Here is a 24,684-nt window from a genome sequence, read left to right as displayed (position 1 = left end):
CAGCTTGTTCTGTATGAAAGTGGAGATCAGCAAGCACAAAACAACAACGTTCCAAACATTAGCTCTTGGGGTAGAGCTAGGAGCTGTGCCAAACAGAACAAAGTCCTGGTATTTTCACTTGCTTCTGCCTAATAACAGCACTGATTTATCTGTCAAGGGGGAAGCACTGTCATGGGAAAAGCATAAAAACTCTGGCAACTTCTGTTTCCCTATGGCAGCAATCAATTACTGACAAGCTTCAGGGCAGAGGAAAGGTCCCATGCTCTTCTGTTCCATACCCCCACCAAGCTTGACCTTTAGTCTAGAGTTTGTAATGCAAAATAAGTTTATTAGAACTATGTATGACCATACATAACCTGCTGTAAGTTTACACTCCTATATGGGCTGCTTAGTGAAAAAAATCAGATCCACAGATTGTAATTACTGGATTCTAAATTAGTGCCTACAACTTAATCTGCAGTTTTCTAAAACTGAAATGGCAAGTATTTGCCAAGCACAGTGACATCAGCAGGATTCAGTAATACACAGGCTGTGGGTTTTCTGCGTTTTTGTTGATTTTGTATTTTTTAAATAAAGCAACTTCTATGCTGTATGTAACATGGAAAGCTTGCAATTTTCTTCAAAATCTGAAGAAGTTTGCTAGTGAACAGGTACAAAATACAAAAAAGTGAATTTTATTATGTGTAGTTTGAATTTATACAACACTTAAATGCAAACCCCCCACTTTCAGAACAGTGTATCCCTTCCCCTCCAAGGGAACCAGTGTAATCTGAAGTCAACAGAGGGATTTTCTTTTCCATCATCAACCATTATAAATATTGCTTGAACAAATTACACAAAGTACACATTACAGTTTATATTAAAGTATACCCAAAGACTTACTTCCAATTAGATTTGCTAGTTACCCATTTCTTCAAAGCCACTTGCATAGGCTTTGAGAATTTATTGGTTTTGCACGCTTTTCTAAGCACCAAATACACTTGATTAATCACATACAGCAAATGGCAGATTCATTCACAATCATGCAAATGCAGTAAGAGATATCCACGCCATTTGCTTCTCTATAATCCCAGGGATTTAAGGATTTAATTGACATCATTCAGTAGCTCAAGGTCAGACTATTCTCTAGCCCCAAAAAGTAAATTGAAAATATGAACACAGGTGGTGCTGGAGTGGAGATTTCTGAGGCAAAATAGGTAAGTCCTTAACACCAGCTGGTGTCCTTTGCATACTGCAGTGGTTCCTCTGTCTGGAATCTTGAGGTGGTTCCACCATCGAGGTTTGTGAAATGCAAGCAAATATTTTGCTTGACATTTTTACAAGAGTTCACTCCTGAGCACAGACATTTGCTATCAGTGTGGCCTCTCACATCTCCTGGTACAAGAGACCAGGTAGCACTTGCTTTTACCTGTACAGTTACAACATCCTGCTACAACTGCAAGAAACCCTACACACACCCCCAGAACTTACAGCCTCATTTCAGTTCTTAAAGGCTCCACATTTACTGGCTCTAGCAATGAATTCCTTTAGCAGGGGACCATCCATTTGCCAAAATGCTGTAGTTTGTGTCACTTCTGTCAAATGATTGACACAAAATTTAAAGCAGAATTCCTCTAAGTCCTAAACAGGAAAAAAAAAGAAAAAAAGAAAGAAGTCTTATTATGTTTGTTTCCATTACAGAAAAATACACTCAGGCAGAAATGCCTGCATATACTTTATTTTTGCAGAGATTAAGATAAACCCATTAATGTAGTGGCTTTCAATGTTTTCTCCCACACAGCATCACTATTTAAACACAACAGCAAATAATAATTCTACCCATATAACATTGTTACAAAGGGAAAAGTAGCCATAATTTGGTTCTCATTATATAAACGCAGTCACAAAAATCAGCTATTCTGAGCAATCTGTATTTTAAGCTTCCCACTTAAGGCATTTCATCTGCATTCACTGACAGCTACTAAAACCCAACACAGACAGGAGATCTTGGGTTAATGATATATAACCAAGAACGCGGATTATAGAAATCCAGCTCTTTTGTTCCATACCATAAACTCAAATCTATACATAGTGTTTCTTGACTTCCTGCTTAGTTAGGGGCTGAATTAAAGCCTTGAAGTTGCATGTCACTGGGCTCAATGCAAGCGTGTGCTAACCGGGGAGTTTTAAAGCACAGTTTAGGCAGAAAGCCTTTCTGTGTAGAAAAAACAGACTCATGTGAACAAAGTATTTCACAGATGTTCCTCAAATGATTCAAAAGAAGTAGTGTGGCACAATACAGCATAATAATTCTTGCAGACAGTGAACTCTGGATATTTGAGTCTATTTGGCAATGCCTTCCATATGAGGGTTAGAAAAGCCTCACATAAACCATCATTGCACCCACATGATGTCAGAGAGAAAGGATGACTAAAAAAAAACAAGAGACAGTTGTTGTCAATATAACCTTGACCAGAGAATGTTTCCCACTCAGATTATTTGTTTCCAGCTCCTGCTTTGAGAAGCAAATCTACTCTTCGTAGCGTAGATCTAAGCTGCTACAAGGAGGATGCTGCAGCCCTCACAAAACATTTGTATAACTTCTACTTTATACATGAGAACATGCCCTTCCTTAGCTGCTCAGCAGACTGGGTGCTGCAATAAGCCATAACAAATTTGCAGAGCTCTTTAAGCCACATGAGGTATGAAAGACTGACGAATATTCGTGTTTTCACTTAAGGTCAACATTGAAAGCTACAGCAACTATGTGCCAGTGAGTGTTCTCAACACAACAATATAAAAATATATCCTGGCCTAAAACCAGGCATTCTGAAGCTTCAGATCTTGAGTTGTGTGGCATCTGTGCAATGAAAAAAGACAAACTTATTAGAACTGAACACTGGGGGTTTACTTTTTTTTTTTTAACGTAATAGAATGAACTAGCATTTAAAATAAAATTACATCGTACACATTAAAATATTTTGCACTGCTTTATTAAAAAAAACATATTCTAAGTCAATGCAACAGAAGTGTACAATAAATAGAAATAACGTAGTATTAGTTACTAACTTTGGAAAAATTAAAATTATGTATAAGAAAAGGCTGCATTTCATTTGCAGATGGATGCAATCCCAGAAAACTGTGCTTAATATAGACTGAAGTGGATAAACGCAAAAGTACATCCAATGATTATTTTTAAAGTTACAATAAGGAGCCAGACCTGACCTAATTATACCCACTTCAGTCAGTCACCAAAAGAAAGTATAGGAGAGTTTCATATCACGGCGGTATTTTAAAATAGTGAAGCAGGTTCTTCTAACTGTTGTCTTTCAGACACACAGTCCCTTCAATGAACTACATCACCCAGGCTATTTCAAGCCCCAATCTAGCACTGCTGCGTGTAAAAAATGCTTTTTACTAAAACCCAAACCCTTGGTGTTACCTATTATCTCCATGATGTAGCACTGCATTTAAGCCGACAGCTCTAACTTAATTTAGCTCATGAGGTACCACCAAGGCATAGCAACTGGATTTCTTCTACCCTTCACAAGTGCAATAAATCACACACTGAGGACCCATCCTGCAAAAAATCTTCTAAGGCTAAAATATGTAAATCTTTCTATTTTCCACTAACTCCCAAATAAATCATTATTCACAGTAGAGCTGACGCCACAATGCAGACACTAAAGCAGCCCTTTGGGTAAGGTATATCGAACAAGCAACATGGAACAAGGCTCTGAAAGAAGTTAAGACGTCTGCATGCCAATTGCTGGATATTAAGTACAAGAAAAAGCAAAGAGTTGTGTTACTTAGTACCGAAACTGCTTTACAAGGTTAAGTAGCCAGTTTAACAAATCACAAAGCTCCAAACATGATGCACAGATACTATGCTGAACACAAAGAGCCAAAGCAAGCCCAAAAATACTTCTGTTTAGTTCACGAAGCAGCACGTTAGTGATCTAGTAGTGAAATCAGACATAATGCAGCAGGGAAGTTTCACTAGGCTTTCCCACTTTTCACACAATTTTTCCATCTTAAAAATTTATTAGGCCCATAAAGCAGTTTTTATCCTGCCATTTCATTAGCATACTATGAAGGCTAAAACTCGCATTAGGTTTGCATGGTAAGGTTTAGGTAGTTGGGGAGACTGCAGGGATGGCTTCTGGAAGAAGCTACTAGAAGCTTCCCCTGTGTCCAACAGAGTTAATGCCAGCCGGCTCCAAGACAGACCCACCACTGACCAAGGCCGAGCTCATCAGCAATGGTGATGAACTGACCACAACCTCCACTCCCCTGTTCCCCTTCACTGCATGTGGGAGCAGGTAGGGAATTTGGGAGTGAAGCTGAGCCCAAGAAGAAGGGAAGGGTGGGGGAAGGTGTTTTTAAGATTTGGGCTTATTTCTCATTATCCTACTATGATTTGATTGGCAATAAATTAATTTCCCTGAGTGAAGTCTGTTTTGCTCTTAGCGGTAATTGGTGAGTGATCTTTCTGTCCTTATCTCAACCCACAAGCCTTTCATTATATTTTCTCTCCCCCGTCCAGCCGAGGAAGGGCGTGATGGAGCAGCTTTGCTGGACACCTGGCATCCAGCCATGGTCAACCCACCACAAAAGTGTATTTGACTATAGCTAAACAAAACAAAAAAAGCAGACAACAAAAAAACACCCTGCCAACCAAAAAAAACCCAAATGCACTTGATCGCCAAACCTATCACCATATCACATCACACATGCCACATAACCTTACAAGTAAGTAACTTAAGGCTTACAACACTGCTTTTCATAATGTTATGGGTTTTGCTTGTATTTAAACCCTTCCCTTGTTTCAGAGTTAGTGTTTTGATCCTCATAAATTGTTTGTTGCAGTTTGTCCCACAGAAACAGTAACTCATGAAGTTTGGCACACTGTCATAACCTTTTACCATGAAATTAAGCAACGCAAACATTTACAGATACTGAGTCTCAGCCTGGCACTTAAGTCATCTTTAGATATCTCTGTACTAGTTCACCTTCCCAGCACTGGCATATGAAAAAAAACCCATACCTCTTTCATGGCAAATACAGATTTCATCAGTCCAATATTCTCAAATTCTTAAAACGGCAAACAGTATTATCTGATAGCGAGAGTTTACACGAAAAATATAACCAGTTGCTTTTCACTACAGTCTAAGTCAGAAAGCAACCACCTATTTAAAAGATTGAAGCTTAGAAGTTTACCTCTGCATCATATCTGACAGCAGCAGAAAGCAATGAAAATGCATTTTCCACAGTAATTCCTCTCTTGATAATGTGTTGACACAACTTTTTCAGTCTATTTTCACAGTATGAAGTAGCCAAATCCAAAAGCCCTGCAATTAAAATGCAATTGTGTTAGTCAGATGTAACGATCTCTGCTCTTTCAACAAATTTTTGCTCCTGGGGTACAGGTTGCATCTGTAGTCTGTATGCAATATACTTTTTGCAAGTAGGTCACTATTCAGAAAAAATGTATTTTACCTTTACACAGGAAGAAAGGCCTTTTATTACCTCCTGTTCAAGCTGTTCCACTGATTTGCATACCTAACTGCTTACGAGAGTGGAACTGTCACCAAACAAGCACCACAACACAAGCAAAAAGCTATTACTATAAAAAACTGTGCTTAAATTACAGCTTGCTCTTTGCTCTGCTGTCCAAGTTTCCCCTATCAGATCTACTGAAATTCTTTCATATAATTCTAAACACTAATTGATCCAATTTAGTAAAATATGCAAGTATTGTAACCCAGAGAAATAGTTTCTCTCCCAAGCTTGAAAATACTGCTCATAGTTTATTTCTAAATATGCACCACTTTTGCTGTAATAAGTTCGCTACAACCATGTTTTAAAGACAGCTTAGCTAATCACCAGTAAAATGCATCACAGGCTGGACTAGAAGCCTATATTAATACATTTATTCTGCATCCCCTGCCTCATTTTTTCCAGATGCTGCTTTCTAACATAATTGGACCATAAGCAATACCTATTGCATCTTCAGGCGGAAGGTCAACACTGTCTGTATACAAGTACTCAAGAAAGGCACGATACACAGGATAAGAAAACTGGTCTATTTCTATCACTTCCTTCATATCCTCATTCCAGTATGACTGGAACATGGTTCTGAAGTGTTCACACCTAAGAGACAAAGACATAATCTGGAACACTATTATATAAACACATGAAGATTACATTACAGCCTCCCCCCAAAATATGTATTTGGTATGCTCTGCAATGTTCACAAATACTTTAACACACCCCATCACAGCCAGTGGTCCACATTTTGTTTCCTAATACTGTGGGCATTGTTACACTTTGCATTAAGATAAAACTCTTAGTTGATCTAAGCTACAGAAACGTCTTTGTATACATTGCAATCAGATCAACTTAACAGTATTTATTATCTTGGAAACAACAAATAGGCTTAGTGACAATTGAATATAGATCGTTTTAAGACAAAATTTAATATGAACCATTTTAAGAAAGAGTTTCGATTCAACTCCTTTCACAGTCACTTCATTTAAAGTGATTATGGATATATTAGATGGTTTAGGGGTCCCTCCCTACCACTTACTTTCCACCCCCCTTAGATGCAATACGGAGAGGTTATTCTGTATAAATGAAAGCTGTGAAATGTGACCACTACCTGATTTTCAGAACAGCTTTGTGGACATAGATGTACTTTCCATCCACACGAAACTTTAGGTCTGAGGTTTCTGGGCTGTCAAACTCTTTCTTCAGAGATTCTGCTACTGTTAAAAAGTCTTCATGCTCTACAGAGACAATTTTAAAATGAACAAAACAAACATGTTAAGCATCTTAAACAGAACATACACATCACTAATGAAAGCTAGCAGCTCAACTAAGAGCATTTCAAGGAAAATAGGTCAGTATCAGGATTCTATTGCCTTAAGCAGTGAAATGGGAAGCATTAATTAATCCAACACCATTTCCTGTTGGCAAGGACTACTCCACAACAGCTACAGGCAGCAGTGGCCAGCAGTTCCTGTTCCAGCTCATTATGCAGAGGTAGCACAGCACCAAGGAAAGTACCTGGAGAACTTCCTTTCTTGTTCTCCACCTGGGCAGCACCCATGAAATTGCCAGCCTCCTGGCAGCCCACTGCTAGTGCTGGGGCAACTCTGCACACTGCAGGTAATGGAAGTCTACAGCATCACCTGCAACTCACTTGAGACAGGGTGTACAGCTGCACTGGGATGGTGTGATCTGAGCCTAAATAGTAAGAAAACACGACATCAGTTGACCACTTTTTTGTGCTGGCAGATCAGACATAGTCTGTGCCTGCAGCTTGTGTGTTAACGTCTCTTCTGGGGCTCACTAACATGAACTATCATTGACATCATTATACTCAGTTTATTAGTCAGTTACGACAAAAGAAAATCCAAAAGCAGTTGAAGAAGAATGACAGTATGTTATTGGTACAACCAAGGACAGAGGACTTCAGCAATTTTGGAAGCGGATTAAAGCTGAGATATCACAGTTCTTTATACTAAGGCCTATGGCACTGGTCCCCCCAGATGTTCCATTCTGTGTCTCTAGAAATCATACAAGAGTTGCAGCACAAAGTTGGTGAAGGCTTGTGGCAAAGCAAAAACCCTGAAGTTTTAGAAAACCTAACAGAAGCCACTATTTGAAGCTTCTGTTGATGCATCTTAAAGGTGTGTTTCAAAACACGTGGCTTCTAAGCAGCAAAGGATGGAAAAGTGGATTTCCCCTATAATGGGATGTGGTCTGTCTCCTGTGTCCCACAGGACTGCATATTGTTCATCCATACACTATCCACAAATAACTTTTCACCATTAGGAACAGTTAAATTACTTTGTATTTAAAAATAAATACTGCTATAACAAATTGCTGTAACAGACAAGCCACGTTTGTGCTACAAGAGACCATACAGTCCTCTGATTTCCATGGATCATCCACAGAACCTGCACCTCATCAGGGCTAACTAAACCATGCTCCAATCCCCCTCCATCTGCTCATGTGATTTTTTTTCTAGGTCATCAGCTTAGCTTAAGCTATGCAGTAGATCAACTTTCACTTCAAATACCTAAAGTTCATTCCTCAAAAAAGGCTGCAGATTTGTATTTCACCACAGCCAATCCTGAATGACTGATTCATGTTTCTGGCACAGCCATCATAACTGGAAGTAGAACAATAACCTTTATGCAGAGTTAGCTCTCACTAAGAAAAACAAAAGAGTTTATGTGTGGTTTTTTCTTTGGCTTTGTGGTTTTTGTGGTTTTTTGTTGTTGTTGGTTTTTTTTGTTTTAACTGTGCTGGTTTGACCGAAAATGGGTTAATTTTCTCCATGCAGTTAGAAACCTTTCTTTTTTATAGCTAGCATGCTCATTATTTGGACTTAATTTGAGAACAAGAGATAACACAGAGCTAATGTTTTTAATTGCTCTGATCTGAGAGCCAAGGACACTCTGAGCACTCTCCCCACAGGTGTGAAGCATAGAGGAAGGGGGACAGAAATGGGGTAGAACTTGACTGACAACCAGACTGATCAATAACAGTATTCCATCCCACTAGCGCCATGCCTCATATTTAAGGAGAGTTGGGACCTTCCAGTTGGCTCTTCCGCTTTCTTTCATCTCTTCACTCTTTTTGTCGGAGCAGGGGGAGTTTTTGGTGTGGGACACCAGACCTTTTGACATTTTGCAGAGGCTTCTGGGCTTTTCTGCCTTTTTCCTCTCTTTTCTCTCTCTGGGATCAGCTTTAGGACCAGGTGTGGCTTGCTGGGACTGGCTGCTCAGCTGTGGATGGAGTTAGTTTGGAATTGCTTTGAGTATCTTTTATTTCTATTTTTTATATAAATATTTGCTAGTAGTGTATTAGTATTTGGTTATTTTATTAAACTGTGTTTATCTCAATCCAAGTTTCTCCCTTCCCTTTTGATTCTCTCCCCTATTGGGGGGGTGGGGGAGGGGGTGAGCGAGTGGCTATCGTGGTTGTATTGTTAGCTCATGTTAAACCACGACATTAACCTTGTATGAATAAAAAAGGTGGGAAAGGAAAAATGTATATGGAAAACAGAAATTAAAAATGCCCCCAGGATTAATGCTTTTGATTCAAATATTCAGTAAGTAGGATTATCAACATCAGAATAGAAGAAGGCCCAAAGGCCAAGAGAAATTAAAATACAGGAACAAAATTCAAATTCCTTGTTATACTCAGTCTTGGAGTACTTCAAAAAAAATCAGAAACTTGAAAGGTAACGAAACTGGGGAGATGTCATTTAAACAGCCTTCACCATTAGCAAAAGGCAACAGACCTGGACAACCATCAGACCTCTACAGAGGGCAAGACTAACATATCCCAGAGGATTAGAGAATGGAGAAAGTGAGAAGTAGGATAAAACAAGACTTGGATTTACCCAGAAGTAGATCATTCCAAGCTAATCTACTCTCTCTTCAGTAAAACTATTCAGTTTTCCTCTATAGATGAAATGCTGTAATCTGGACCTCTATAAATGGGATAGCATGCTAAATGACAAGTTAAACTGGAGAAGCTGGGTTTGGACACGCCTCATGCAAAGATCTGAGTCTGGAAAAAGGTTCCTTAGGATGTGATTCCCTCCACAAAACCAGTTTTGTACAGGGACTAACAAAATTAAGATCTATTATCAATATGGAAACAGAGTAAGACATCCGGAATGATGAGAACTGAAGCAGCAGATTCAAGATGAAAACATCTTCATGTTTTGAACATGAAAACACTTTCATGTTTTCAACAAAGTGCAAGATAAGCACTTTATAGCATATTTAGGGTCAAAAAAAGAATTAGAAGCATATGAATTAAAGATAATCAAGAAGAAAGCCTTGGGCTTATTTGTTGGACACAGAAACTCCATCCCCAAGTGTAATCACAGGTAGTATAAGAGAGTTCCAACAGAGAAAACAACTATATTTTGCTCTTGTTATACAGTGACTAGCATTTACAAGGCTGCCTGTCTTCAGGGAAAGCCAAACTAAATCAAGCTGAGATAAATCATCTCACAAAATCAAAACTTTGAATTCTGTTACTTTACTTTCTTAACATGAAATGCATGAGAAAGATTTGCTCCTACATATTCATATTGGGCAAGCTAGAGACAACACTTTGGTATCTACCAACTTAGAATTCTAAGTAGCAAGCATCATGAACAGCCTTTCAAGTAGAAACAGTTTTAAGAGAAAAAAGTTATGTTTAATGATCCAGGAGTCCTTCCCAATCCTGAGCTGGAGCTCAAACAATACAAATATAAGAAATATACAATATACACAGTGCAGTGGTAAAACAGGGTTCTCTCCAGTTGTATACTGGCAAACAATCTTGTTAACCCTGCTCTGGTTCCTTGGCTGCTGAAGTAGACTGCTTTCTTCAAAAGAGAAAAAAAAAACTAGCTAAAAGAATTACTTTTAATTGCGGCTTCTCCATAAAGCAGAAACCATCCTGTCATAGAAGTTGTAACCTGTACTAATCACTACAAACGTAGACAGATATTATAGCGCTGGCTGCCATATCGCAGCCTATTCTTACCTACTGATAGAAGACGCCACATAACGGCGGGGGTAGCAAAGCAAGCAAACACATCGTCAGTGCAGGCAAAGTGCGTGAGGTGGGGAAGGATCACTGACTGCCCACGGCACTGGCCCCACATGTACACCTGGCCGCTTTGGGTCTTGGCAGCCGACGTGTGAGCAGAGTGGCAGGCTGCGATCTCCACAACCCTGCAACCAGAAAAAACCTTGTAAGATACTTACAGGTAAGGAATTGAGTGACTTTTCAAATACTTCACCAAAATAACAGCCAACAAAACTATGCATCTACACTCCTGTATTTCTTTCTTTGTCCTGAATGAATGCTATAGTTTGAATGTATCACTATTTAAAAACTGCAGTGACATTTTCAGATTGCTTGTACATTTCTATTGTAATCAGATATTGCTTTAATCATGTCATTCTCATCAGTTGACATTCCCTCTTTTCTTTCATAACCATGGGAAAGGGATGAAGAAAATTGAAGTTTTGTTTTTTTTCCTTTAAAACCAATACACATCAGACACTTATTTTCAAGAAGAAATGCTTATGGAGCTTCTGAAGCTTCCAGTTACGGAACAGGCAGCAAAGCTATACTAAGATTCTAGCAGAGCATTTTTCAGGACTTCATTCAAACAGATGTTGTAAAAACTCTTACTTTGAGATTAGGATTCTATGTATTTTTCAATTAACTGTTTATTAAGAAACACTTCTAGAAACCCTTTAATCTGGTTTTTGTATTTAGACAGAGGTCTGACCTGCTGCCTGTACTTCTGACTTCTTATTTTGCTGTTAGTCTCCTTTCTTCACAACTGAAATTCAGCATGGAACATGGACAGTGCTTCATTTGAGGAGAGGTGAAAACACACACTTAACTTCACATTCTTGAAGAGCTATGGTTGCTTTTAAAATAAAGTCCATATAGTATTTTCACTCATCTCACATAGTTCCTTAAATATTAGAGCTGCTGATGCACACTTATGTATTATGTTCTCCCATTGCTCACACAATCCCTGTCTTGCTATCTGAAACATCACAAGAATTGAGAAGAATCACATTTCCATTAAAAGGACCACAAGGATGTTTCCAGAGTCTCTGTTCACATGATAAGTGAAAACTGGGGGAACTTCTAGCATTAGTTCAAGATAAAAGCTACGCTTTCCTGGTTTTCCTCCATGTTAAAAATGCAGCAGAGGATTTCATGTCTTTGTGCCAGAAACAGATCAACTTGGACAAATAAATATCTTTCCAAGCAGTCTAAGAGTATATGTATCAAAATGTCTATTCCTTTACAGAATAATATCCATGAAGAGGTAGCTTTTTAGGCAAGAAGCTTTTTCAGCACAAAGCCCACATTTTAGGTGCAAAAATTATTTCAAGGTAAAACACAAAGAATCTACAATCACTTTCAGTATATTTATCGACAATTTCTGGCAGATAAGAAACTACTGGGTTGTTTTACACCATCATCAACTTATGAACCTCTATGTAACACTGAAATCTTTCAGCACCTTTACATAAGACACCTTAAAGTAATTATTTAAGGGACAACTTATTGTCCATCATAGCTATCCACCTAAATTACGTCCTCCCCCAAACTTTCCTTAGGAGAACGGATTCTCATTTTTAGATTAACTATACTATACTTAAGAAGCATAATAGAACATACACTATAATATGTATAGTACACGTACAGTATACTTACAGTACACGTACAGGATAACATGTTAAGCACATACTTAACATCAAAATTCAGGAAGCTAGCCTTCATAACTGTTCCTCCAAGCTAACACAAAGTCCAAAAGTTCCTTACAAGCTATATGTGCACTATTCTTCAAGATAGCATCAAATGCCACCAGCATCACATATAAATGACAAAAGAGTTATCTAAATGAAAGGACCAGGAAAAGCAGCATTAATATGCTTCATGGGACATAACAGCTCACCCACTTATAGTACTGTTTCCAAGGGAGCCCAGTCAAGCAAGATGCGTAAGTTCAAGTGACTTATCTCTCCCTTGGATTCCAAGCAGAAGTTCTATGATATTTTTCTCCCTCCTTCAGTCGTTGAACAAATGCCAGTTTTATTATCATCCCATGCTTGAGTTCACATGCAATTCTAAACGCACAGTTCCTCTTAGTTCACTGAAGAAATAAATCGCTAAGAAAACAAAGTCAATCTGTTTGCAAACTTACACATTTCTCTTCCAGTCCTTTCTTAAAGGATATTTCATTTTGCTTCGTTAGTGTCAGTTCCTTCACAAATAAGCCAGCCTCACTTCAGTGGTTTCTATTGTGATGGTCCCTTTTTTCTTTACCTCCAACCATTTTTTTAAGCTCTTACATAATCTCAGTACTGTGCAGCTTTTAATTTAAAGTTAAGCGTGAGAAACAGGAAAAAAAAAGGAATGACTTTCCTGAAGGACAGTTCAGAAATGGAGGAGAAAAACCAAGCACAAGTGTTTCCCAGTTAAGAGAAGATTATAAATTAAGATATTTACAGGTTAAGGGATTTATAGACTGAGGTTTCCAAATAGGGGTACATTAATCTATAGGTATACACACGGGTCCAGAGAACAGGACTGTGGTCCAAGTTTGTAGGTGAACAACAAATGAGCCATCCCAAATACAAGGATGACAATGGTGCTGAAAGAGCGTGGACAAGGGTTAGGGTTATTCTTTTATGAGTCTAGGAAGCTAAGAAACTACAACGTATTAGGTGGTACTACTGATAAAAGTGGTATTATCTCTCCCTTGCTCTAGCAACCTTGCAAATTGAGTTCTTTTTACATGGTTGGCTATTGTCAGCCTTTCAGAAAGTTGTTTACTCCCCATGTGTCACTTCTATAAAGTTACTTCCCTCTCTCCCCAGTTTTTTTTAACGTAGGCCTCAATACAGCTTAAAAGCTTGGCTTACCAATTTCCCAGCTCCAAATTTTTAATGAAAGGAACCATATTTACAATAGCGTAACACAGTTATTCATTATCTTTCAGTATCAGGTAAGCACGAAGTATGTTTAGTTTCAGTAATCATTACAAATCACAAAAAGCACTGAGTCTATATTAAACAGTAAGTTACCATCCTTTCCTATGCTTTTAACATTAGCAATAGGAAAACAATCCACCAAGCCCTACACACGCATGCTTCCAGTGCTAGAGACTGCATAACACATGCTCAGACTTACATATCCAGAAACAGCTTCAGCAAGATTACCTTTCTTTTTCCATCATGATCTGCACCGGGCTTAGCTGGTTACTTTTATTGCCAGTTCCCAGCTGCCCGTAAGTGTTAGCTCCCCAGGCATAGAGCAAACCCTCATCTGTTAGTGCTAGTGTGTGCGCATAGCCACAGGCAATCTGTAAGTAAATGTATAAGCATTACTACTAAACAAAAAAAGAGATGACAAACAAAATTATTGCACACTTTACTTTAGTCTAGCTGATGTTAAATACCTTGGGCATTCTTCATTTAGCACTACAATGTGTTATTTCTCAGTGCTTAAAGCTAACACAAAATACATTAACTTTAGGTACTGGAGAAGTCCCAGCTTTATTAATGTTCATTGGTTACTCCTAAATAATTTACTGCACTCTTGCAAAGTCTCGCTAGCCTTTACTTGCTTTCAGTTGCAGACTCTTCATACAAAGAACAGTGATCATCACCATGTCTTGCAACTCTGAAATACTTTCAGAATTTGATATTTGGAATACTATACAAATTTTAAGAGCTGCAGTTCAACAGCCAACAACCGTTCAACCCAAGTTATGACATGAAACTCCACAGAACCTTACTAAAAACCCAGGAAATCCCAATTTTTAGTTTTATTCTTCAGCTGGAAACAAACAAACCTAGCCAAAAACAAACAAAAAACCCAACCACCAAACAACCAAACCCACACCCATGACTCTCATTTTCCCTCTCCCCTTACTTATCACAGAATCATAGAACGGTTTGGGTTAGAAGGGACCTTAAAGACCATCTAGTTCCAGGCTCCCTGACATGGGCAGGGACACCTTCCACTAGACCAGGTTGCCCAAAGCCCCATCCAGCCTGGCCTTGAACACTTCCAGGGACGGAGCATTCACAACTTCTCTGGGCAACCTGTTCCAGTGCTTCACCGCCCTCATGGAGCTACTTCTGAAGGGCTAATTAGAATATAAATGTAGATTCTAATTTGAACATCTTATTGCCTTTAATTTCTTGTCTTTGCCTAGCGCATGTCATTCATTCATCTTTGTAACAAAGATTTGTATTCATAACATACTTTACTTATAGTTACACTAGCTAACTTTAAATAATTCAGAACATTTACAAAAGCAAGTATTTTACAGCTTACTTGCACTTCCTATATGCCTAAATAGGAACTAAAAAAATTCAGTATTTGTATTGTGACATCTAGAAGCAGGTATAAGACTCCAAAGATACAGTTTTAGCAGATGCTAGCAACATTACTGTATTTTCATTTGCATGTTAGACATACCTGGAGTATGCACACACCATGTAACGCAGCCACTCTGCATGGTGTTAGTTGATTGCCATTGTTTCCAAGACCTAGCTGACCATTACCATTGTAACCCCAGCCATAAACCTGATTGCAAAAGGAAAATAAAATTAAACCACTCCTCTATAGAAGCACAGAACATTTATGACTTAGCATCAAGCACAAGTAAAAAAATGTACATCTTATTAAAAAAACTGTACACTGTTTCAAGATTAATATAGAGAAGGCAGAAAGATATTAAATATACTGCAATGACTGACTCTATTCCACTTTTCAATCCTGCATTTACCTTTTAAAGAAGCTTAGTAAAATATATTTGTCTTTGAACTACTAGGAATATCACACTAAACTTAACAATACGTTAAATATTTCCCATAGCCACAAGATTTTAGTTGACTTTTACACCTTATTTTCTCCTTATTACTTTTCTTTTTATCTTTAAAGAAAACAATAAATTAGTTTTTGTGATCAGCTGATTAGCTATAGGATTAGTTTAAACTAATTTTTCCTTTAGTTTTGTTATGGCGGACACATCAAGACAAATGTATGTACAATGGAATCTCATCTCAACCTCAGGGACTTTTATAGTCCCTGCAGTCACAAAGAAATGCTACACTCCAAGTTTGATGAAATGCAGTACAATTGAGGTTACAGTTCATACCTAGAAGCAAGATAGCACCACAAATATGTAAAACAGAACAGTTGCACAACACTTGGACAACATTCAAAAGCTTGGTTTTGTTGCTGGCAATTAAGCAATGTGCTTAAGAACCAGGATCAGCCAGTGTATTCCTGCAGAAAGATTAACTATTTAATTGTGCATGCTTTCAAAAAGTCTCATTACAGACATATGTTAAACAATCTATTGAAATATGGAAGACAGACATGTTTAATGCAACTGTTCAAATTCTTGCAGCTGCAGACTCAGTAAGAATTCTGTTCCAGTACAGCATTTGCCATAAGAAATAATGCTTAGAGCAAAGATAGTATCTCCGGTTAACTGCAGAGTTTTCCTTAAAATGGTCTCACAGAAGTTATCAATATAACTCTATAATTTGAACATGCCATGTTCAGACATTAGCTTCATAAATTTGGGTAACAGAGAGAGAGAGAGAGAACGTGAGAATGCAGCAATGCTTACCTCACCATTGCTTACTACAGCCATGGAGGAGGTCTGACCACAAGCAATGCCAACTACCATTTTACCCTGTAAACAGTTTGAAACTCTACGAGGAGTTGGCTGGTTTGCTGTAGATCCAGATCCCACTTGACCACAGTTATTATAGCCCCAAGCGTACAGCTGTCCATAAAAAACAAACAAGCAAAAAGTTGCAGTATAGGTCTGAATGACAGTAATAAATTATAATCTTACTGTAGTCAGCGTCAGACTGGGTAAACTATCCTATTTAATGAGCTAAAACACTTAAAATTATTTTCAGCAGCTGAAAATTATAAACAGCAATAGGACTGACGTAGCAAATATGAACATAGTTCTTTTTTCAGCTTCTTGCTACAGAACCAGAGCATCTGACTACAACAGGAAACAAAAGAAACATATTTCCATACAAATAGTCAGACTATAAGACAAAAGAGCACAGTGAGTGGACTGTCTTCATATAATACTTCCATGATGTTGGAAAAAGGAATGCAAGCCCAAATGTCACTTGTTTCCTAGGCTAAACTCCCCATTTTACAGCTTTTTAGTTCTCTTCATAGAACTCTAAATCAGGTTATTTCTGGACTCTCATCATACCTCTTTTATATCTTTCAAGAGCTATGAAAGGAGATGGTTTTGTCAGCCTATGTTTCACAGTAGCAGAACTCTCTTACACAATGGCCTTAACAAAAAAGCACCATCTCTGCCAATTCAAAGTTTGCTAGTAGCAAACTAATAATAATGAAACAAAAATATTGGTTCCTTTCATCTAGAAGTCCAGAAAACAGGGAAGTAGTTTGCTACCAAAAAAAAAATATAGCTTTGTATTTTCAGTTCCTTCAATTTTTATTATGTGTATACACACCTATAGACTATTTCTGATTGTTCATCCTGTGGTGCTTCACCCAGTTAAACAGTTTTGCCCTCTTAGAAATATCCAGCCATGGACATGCTAGCCAGTAGAAGCACACTGACAGATACCCTAATGTGAAGTCTGCACACCCTTTGGTGCCAGAAGCTGTCTGCGTACTGCAACACTAAACCAAAAGTCAAGTCATTAGAAACAAACACCTCCCCTGTCACAAACCAACCAACCACACACTCACAACCCAACATCCAAAAAGTACCCCACATCAACCAAAGAAAAATACCAAAGACAAGAACAAAAAAACTCTCACCAACACAACTTATTTACCATGTCTGATATGAACAAAAGAAAGCATTCGTCCTTTGCTTTTTGTTACTTATATTTGCTGGTTCTTTGAATCCTACATAATATTTGAAGATGCTCTATAAAATAACTTTATTTCAATGACACGGAAAAAACTGAGGTGGAAAATCTCAGAAGCTAGATCAACATGCCAAAGAACTAATCAGTTTTCCCTCTCAGAGAAGCATGAATGTCTGCAGTCCTTGAAGTCCATAATTTTTTTTAATTTGCACTGTATTAAAATTGCACTGAACCAAATGTACAAATAAATCATACCAAGTATTTCCACTAATACTTCCAACTTCAATGCCTCTCTGAAACTCTAGATATATCTAAGTCACAATGGTTGTTGCAGATAAATCTTTCTGTAAATAAAACTCTACTCAACATATTTCTCTGCTTTTAGTATAATCACTTCTGGTAAAGATAAAACCTCAGAGCACAAACAGACTAAGCTACTGCAAGGTACACTACGGATGGACTTATAGCACATTAACTAGCCACAAAGGTGAATGAGCTGAAAATAGCAACTCCATGGTAAATACAAACATTCTTCCCCTCTTCCATTGATGTGTCAAGCATGCTACATTTATTACAAGAGACAGTATGGCCATCACTGGCAGCTAACACACAGCAGCTGGTACCACTAGCTTGACTAGTACACGAACGTCCTTGCCTTCCACACAGAAACCAAATTTTATAGATTAGCCAGGAACATCTTTCCTAAGTGTACACTCTCCTTTCAGATACAACACAGATCACCTAAATTAACACAATGTCTCTTTCCTACCCCCAAAATACTGATTTGCTACTTTGTATTACTGCTGTACTATGACTTCATACTGAATCAACAAACATGGTCAGATTACAAGAATGGAAAGAATCGTGGTTTCCATTTTCATTGTTATAAAGGTTTTAAAATTAGAACTCTTATTTTGTTAAAGCGGAGCTGAAACGAGGCTTTATTCCATGCAGTAACATGTAACTCAAATCAGACACACACATACACTGGTCAAATCTAGCTAACTGGAAACTAATTGTACATGTTTCTCATGACAGATAGCCTTAAGTCATGTAAACAGCATAAAGGAGACTCTTTCACTGCCTACACACAAAGGTATTCAGAGGTGTGCAGAGCAACATTCCTTCCCAGTACCAGTGAGGAAATAATGAAGACTACAAGAAACAGACTAAAGGCTACCAGTGAATACAAACAACTCGATATAGCCCTTAATAACAGGATCGCAAGCAAATAACCATGTTAGATTCTACACCTTACAAATCATTATTTCACCTGCATCACAGCTTTCTGGTCTCATCCTTGTGAGACATACAATAAATGAAAAGACACAAAGGTTTAATAGCCTTTTATTCTAATTTTTGTGGTTGGGGTCTTTTCACTGGGGTTTGTGGGTGTGGGGTTTTTTAACTTGTTTTCAAGTCCGCTCTTAAAAAAGGACACCCAACTTTGAAGCAGCAGGAAGAAAAGGTTATGTTGCAACTACACTGTAGAGCAACAGAGAACTTCAGACTGCAAGGTCATCTGCACTATTCAATGCAAGGAGATTAAGGAATTTGAACAAGTTTCAACTTACATCCCCATCAAATGACAGCGCCATGGAATGATGAGAGCCACAGGCTACTTCCACCACTTTCTTTATTAACAGATTTGTGCAAACTTGAACAGGAGTAATGCCCTGATTTGTTGTGCCATTCCCAAGCTGGCTGTAACCATTATGCCCCCAAGCATACACTTCACCATCTGAAAAAATATTCAAGTTTGTGATAAAAAAATGTCAAAAATTTCAAGGAAGATAAACAGAATTGTAAGAAAGTAGAAAACACTGACATTAAAATGAAAGGACAGTAACAAATTGTGGAACTATTACAAGAATTATCTGTATACTAAAAAAACTATGCACTTTGTATACAGCTTTTATATACATATATCACAGTATAATCTCTAGATGTATTGTGGGAATACATGAAAGTGCACAGGTAAGGCTTAGCACATGATAAATTATAGAGAAAAACTCTACAGTTGCAACATAATGGAAATGTAACAGATATTTAATTTACCTATTACAGAATACATTCAGTTCCACTTAAGACCAGTGAGAACCCCTTAGTGTGCGTTGCCCACTTAATACCATTATACCGTAATCCACCCCTTGTTAAGTGTAAGTAGAACTTAAAATCTGTAACTTATTTTTCTATACTAAATGTTAATTTTCTACCTTCAGTGCAAAGTACAACATGGGGTCCACTTCCATAACTGAGACTGGAAATCTTCTTTCCACATAAGGCTTCTAATTTCTTTGGTACTATTGTGCTCTGATTATCTCCAGTTCCCAAACAATTGCTGCAATTCAGTCCAAAAACAAATACCTGAAAAACAGAGGAAAACTAATTTTAAGTGATGTATACTCAGGTATGCACAGATGTGGCAATAACCATGTCTTCATCAAGGCAGGACAGAGTTTTGTCATGGACTCTTAAGGGCTGAAGACTTCCCTTGTGGAAGTTAATAAGCTCAAAATTCAGTACGGGGACACTTCGGAAGTTAATGAGTCTGAATTCTTCAGATCTGTGCAGGACTGGAAGCCAGGCTTCTCATTTTCAGGAACTGTACTAGAAAAAGTATTAAACTGTGAAAGTGGAAGACAACACCTTTTTCTAAAAGAAGTTTGTAAATAGCTACAGCTGGGAGGCTCATCCCACAGGCAGCTTTGATAGGACTTAGAGAAAAATTTCCTACTCTACCCAGTCTCACAAGAAACCCTCCCATTACCACATCCCAGAACATCTAGCTTGCTTCCTTTCAGTAGCACAGTGCTAATTTGCATTGAGTTTCTGAATAATTAAAATCCACTGATAATCTTCTGCTTTATTATTACTTAGCAAGCCATAACCTCATTTTATATCTTCATACCTGGAGCACTTGCACTTAATTTCAAGCTATCAGAACTTCTTTTGAATTCTGACTGTCTTCAAAAGTGCATGAAATCCATCCTGGCCTTTGTCATTTGTTAGTTTTCTAAATACTCCATCTACATTGTCCCCATACAAGACTAAAAAAAAAAAGTTACAAGTTAAATCCAACATGTTTTGAAATATACAAATTTCACACAATGTTTTTGAAAACTTATTAATTTGCAAGTATTCAGTGGACTCTGAAAACAGAAAATTGTAGAGTATACACTCTGCTTTATTACAGCCTTACCTCATCATTGTGCGTTATATATATAGCTTCATTGGCTGAGGTACCAAATACACATGCTTTCCGAATAGATGCTACTTCTTGAGGTGACAGTAAGGTAAATATTGGCCACTTTCCTACATCCACCATGATGCTGCTATGTGTCATGATATTTCTACAAGTAAGATGACATTGCTGTAATAAAAACAAAAGTATATTAAAAGGCCTATTTTGCATTTTCACCAACAGGCAATAAGACAATTTCCTTTAGATAAAAGGTACATGTTGTGTCTCTGAAAGTATAGCATTCTATTCTATATGAAATATAGAATCATACTTCCATGTATTAAGGTGAACAAATAGCAAGTCACTGGTAAGACATTTGAAGAACAGATCTTTTCTTAATAGGATATTTAAGTAAACTGTACAGTTCAATACAGCTGAACATTTGCTGTTCTACAAGCAAACTTATTTAAAGCTCGTGATCTGGCAAATATCCACTGGTGACAGAGTGGATTTTTGAAGGAATTTTCAGAGGGGATTTCAACCAAAATTCCCATTTATAAGATTTTCACTTGTGAAATTTCTTTGTAGTCTTACAATCTATACATGACATGTAAACAAGCTGTTGATGTATCTGTGAATCCTGCAAAAAACCCAAAGCTAGGGTTGTTGTGCATATGACCCAAATCTGCCATGTCTTGCATAATCAAAAGCTGTTATTATGGTCAAAAACCATTTGTGAGAGCACAAAAGCATGAAATAAACTCATGCATTCATACAATTAAGCAGTGAAACACATTGGAAGAACGTGATTAAGTGAAACTGTCATAGTCTGTTACTTAGAAACAAGCTGGACCACATCAATGTCTATACCACATGACTGGGTATAGACATCACCTGTCAATTAACACATGTATACAATCCATCCTTCCACAATACTTATTCTTTCCAGTTTCCTCAGGGCAGTTGCACCAGTTCAAGAACAAAGCTGACAGTCAACAGAAACCTACAGAGCTTATTTAGGCTTTCAATGCCACACACGAAAACTGTAACATTACTCATACCCTGAAGGGATTCTGTCACTGACAATCTATGATCCATGCTCAGGGTATCAGTGAGTTTTGTGAAATCTGAAAAGCACTAGGTGGAGAATTCCACAGAATGTCAGTGACACGATACAAATTGCAATAAACCATTAACAAAAAAAAATGCAGCTAAGGAACTATTCAATGGGCAAGAAATGCAGTCTCTATTCAGATGCCATCCTCTCATCAACATTTAGTTCTTTCTTTTCATTTGTTTGCTTCAGCCCTATCCCATCCCCCTATTCTTTGCTCTGCTGCTTTCAAGTCAGGCTTCTTATTGATGATGCCTGGGTATCAGATATGAACAACAGTGAGAACACAAGACAGCCTTTTCACTTCTGATGCTTGGTTCTCAAAACTGTGCTGACAGCCAAGACATGGCTTCAGAAAGCTATTCAAGACGAGCAGTTAATCCTAAAATACAGGTTGTTCAGCATAGATGTTTTTTGGAAGAAGGGGTATTATTACTATTATTATTATTTTAAAGTCTGAGAAACACTTAGGTCACAGTGGAAGTACATGTATAAAAAACCCCAACACAAACAAAAACCAGACTTGTCTCCTTACCAGATTTTGTAACCTTGCTCCAACAAACCCAGCTCTGCTCTATAGGCACCTCCCTCACCAAGAGCCTGACTTCACTCTACTTTTCATATTTGAAGCAGGTCTTGAAAACTCCCAAAGTCTCCAGATGGTACATTCACAACAGATGTATTTGTAGAAGAGCTTTTGAAGTCTACCTGATGCCAAGACCACATCACATTCTACACAGCTAAACAGATTTGAATGGATTTAAGCCTTCTTAATTTCTAGTCCAGTTACAAACTCAGGCTAGTTAGCTGCTAAGAGTGGTTACCTCACTTTGGCAAATCTTTTAACATATGACAATGTCAATCAATTAAAAGGAGACAGCAATGACTTAGTTTTTTGAGCAGACCAAATAATTGTCCCTTCTAACTTCATGTATTTACTTTGCCCATATAATATACGATTGGCAGGACACAAACATCTCATAAACTGGACATTAGGAAAAATATTTTCTTCACTGAAGTTCTTTTCAACACATCCTGTCAATATAAGACATGCAGACAAATGTTATTTTGATGGAGCGTGTCCTGATAAATCAACGTTAACAAGTTTTACAGTACCCTGAGAACCCTTTCTACTCTAAAGGTAACCAGTTTAAAATGTTCTCCTTTATGATCTTACTGATCTTTGCACTAGGTCTTTAATCCTCTTGGCTTATTCTTCACTACTGCACGACTCAGTTAATCATTCATTTCTGACAAAACCTATGTGAGTTACACTGCATTTCCCATACCTCAAAGCTCAACTGGATATCTTGTCAGACAAACTAATAGCAGTAAACAAAAGAAAAGCTTTCAAGCACACAGGACTTTCCAGATTAGACATGAGCAATTAACTTCATTCACAGATGAAGAACCTTATAATTTTTGACAGATGTAACACTGCTTTATCTAAAACAATGCTGTATATTTCCAATTTGAATTGTCACTACAATCCTAAAAAGTAATTTCAATAGTTATCCCTAAAAGGTTTTTAATGACAACTCATCAGCCACTGGCAGGCTAGTTTCTTTAATAAATCACAATCCCAAATTATCTTCAGGTTTAACAACCAATAAAAGTTAACAAAAATCCTTAAAACCAACCAAACAACAGAAAGTATCTGTTGCATTTTATACAACGTGTATTGTTTATCTTCAAACATACAACTTTTCCCCATCCTCTACAAATACTAAGTATTGTCCTTAAATGCTGCCATTTGCTGGAGTACCTATCATCATTCAGCTGCAACATTTTCACGGTAGCAATTGCAGCTATTTTTGTTCATGCTCCTGTCTAAATGAGTGACACAACATACAAACCTGAAGGTTCTGGGGTTTATACATGGGCTACTGTTTCTTAAATAAAAATGTGCATAGAAAGCTGTTTCAACTACTTATTATCCATTTCCTGCAGAAATACCCAACCTAGGCAAAAGCATCACCTTTTTCCTCTCCAAACATAGATTCCTTAACCACCTTAGCCACTTTCCTAGCTTTCCAATAAAAGTCCTAGTTGTCACAGGAGGGAAAAAAGGTCTATAGTGGAAAAAGAAGTATTTGGGGAATACATACTTATATATAGTACTGTAAATGGGAGATGTCAGTAAAGTAACTCAGTGTTATCAAAAAACCAAATTAATTTTAGTATCCTTTACGACATACTGTACGCTTTCTAAAAACAGTAGACACTCTGCAATATTGTGACTGACCTCTCACACAAATCACATTCAAACTTCATCCTTGTGCAACATTTGCCTGATTATGAGGGGAAAGGCTTGCACAGACTTTCTTCTGGGCAAATCCTTGCTACAGAAGGCTGATCTAGGGGACTTCAGTCACATTGTTGCAAGCAGCTCCACAAAGAAACAGTGTCCTCTCCCCTTTCCTGTACTGCATCAGTAAGAGAGCTAAGGTTATTTTTTACTTCTCCTGATAATCACATCTAGACTGGACCCTGCTACATTACATACTACGCAACCACTGCACCTGAAGTGAAAGTTTGTAAGAGCAATGTAGTAGCACATGTACCAGATGGAGTCCGAAGTAATGAAGTTATTTTAATCTGTATGCAAATAGCTGTCTCAATATATTAGCTCTCAAGCTATTATTTAGATTCTTCATGCAACATGGCAGCAGCAGTTTTAAGGAGTATCTGTCACTTATATTTCAACATCTAGATTTTAAGTTAAGTGCAATTAAAAACTTTATGACTATGAAAGTTATAAGCTTAAACTTGGTGCTCTGGTAGACAGTTGCTTCTAGAAACACCATATGTCACTGCTTTTAACTATCTTTTCATTTCTGCTGTATGATTCAGTGATAAACAACTATACACCAAGCAGCTTTATTTCTGCTGCAGAACTAACCAGCAGAGGGAGCTTCTATAATATCAGCACCACCTCTTCTAATTGCTTTGACCTC

The 24,684-nt window shown here is 37.7% G+C and overlaps 1 protein-coding gene across 5 annotated transcripts in view; it reads right to left on the bottom strand.

Annotated features, from left to right (window-relative positions):
* Positions 1–653: 653 nt before the first annotated feature.
* RCBTB1 (RCC1 and BTB domain containing protein 1) overlaps positions 654–24,684 on the bottom strand; it is a 26,572-nt gene continuing 2,541 nt past the window's right edge. The window contains exons 2-13 of one of the 5 annotated variants that reach the window (XM_065053538.1): positions 20,632–20,802; positions 20,341–20,479; positions 19,646–19,796; positions 19,004–19,170; positions 16,184–16,342; positions 15,022–15,129; positions 13,755–13,897; positions 10,543–10,733; positions 6,641–6,767; positions 5,981–6,132; positions 5,200–5,330; positions 654–1,620 (exon numbers count right to left, since the gene is read on the bottom strand). In XM_065053538.1, coding sequence (XP_064909610.1) covers positions 1,480–1,620; positions 5,200–5,330; positions 5,981–6,132; positions 6,641–6,767; positions 10,543–10,733; positions 13,755–13,897; positions 15,022–15,129; positions 16,184–16,342; positions 19,004–19,027 — 1,176 coding nt within the window. In that variant the 5' untranslated portion in view covers positions 19,028–19,170; positions 19,646–19,796; positions 20,341–20,479; positions 20,632–20,802 and the 3' untranslated portion in view covers positions 654–1,479. Of the gene's footprint in view, positions 1,621–5,199; positions 5,331–5,980; positions 6,153–6,640; positions 6,768–8,637; positions 8,778–10,542; positions 10,734–13,754; positions 13,898–15,021; positions 15,130–16,183; positions 16,343–19,003; positions 19,171–19,645; positions 19,797–20,340; positions 20,480–20,631; positions 20,803–24,684 lie in introns of those variants that run through there. The other 4 variants (XR_010470567.1, XM_005501835.4, XR_010470568.1 and 1 more) reach the window with 4 other exon arrangements.

The sequence above is a fragment of the Columba livia genome, chromosome 1, assembly GCF_036013475.1.
Source record: "Columba livia isolate bColLiv1 breed racing homer chromosome 1, bColLiv1.pat.W.v2, whole genome shotgun sequence".
NCBI lineage: Eukaryota > Metazoa > Chordata > Aves > Columbiformes > Columbidae > Columba > Columba livia.
Note: the sequence above shows the minus strand (reverse complement) of the source record. Positions and strands in the feature narration are given on the sequence as shown.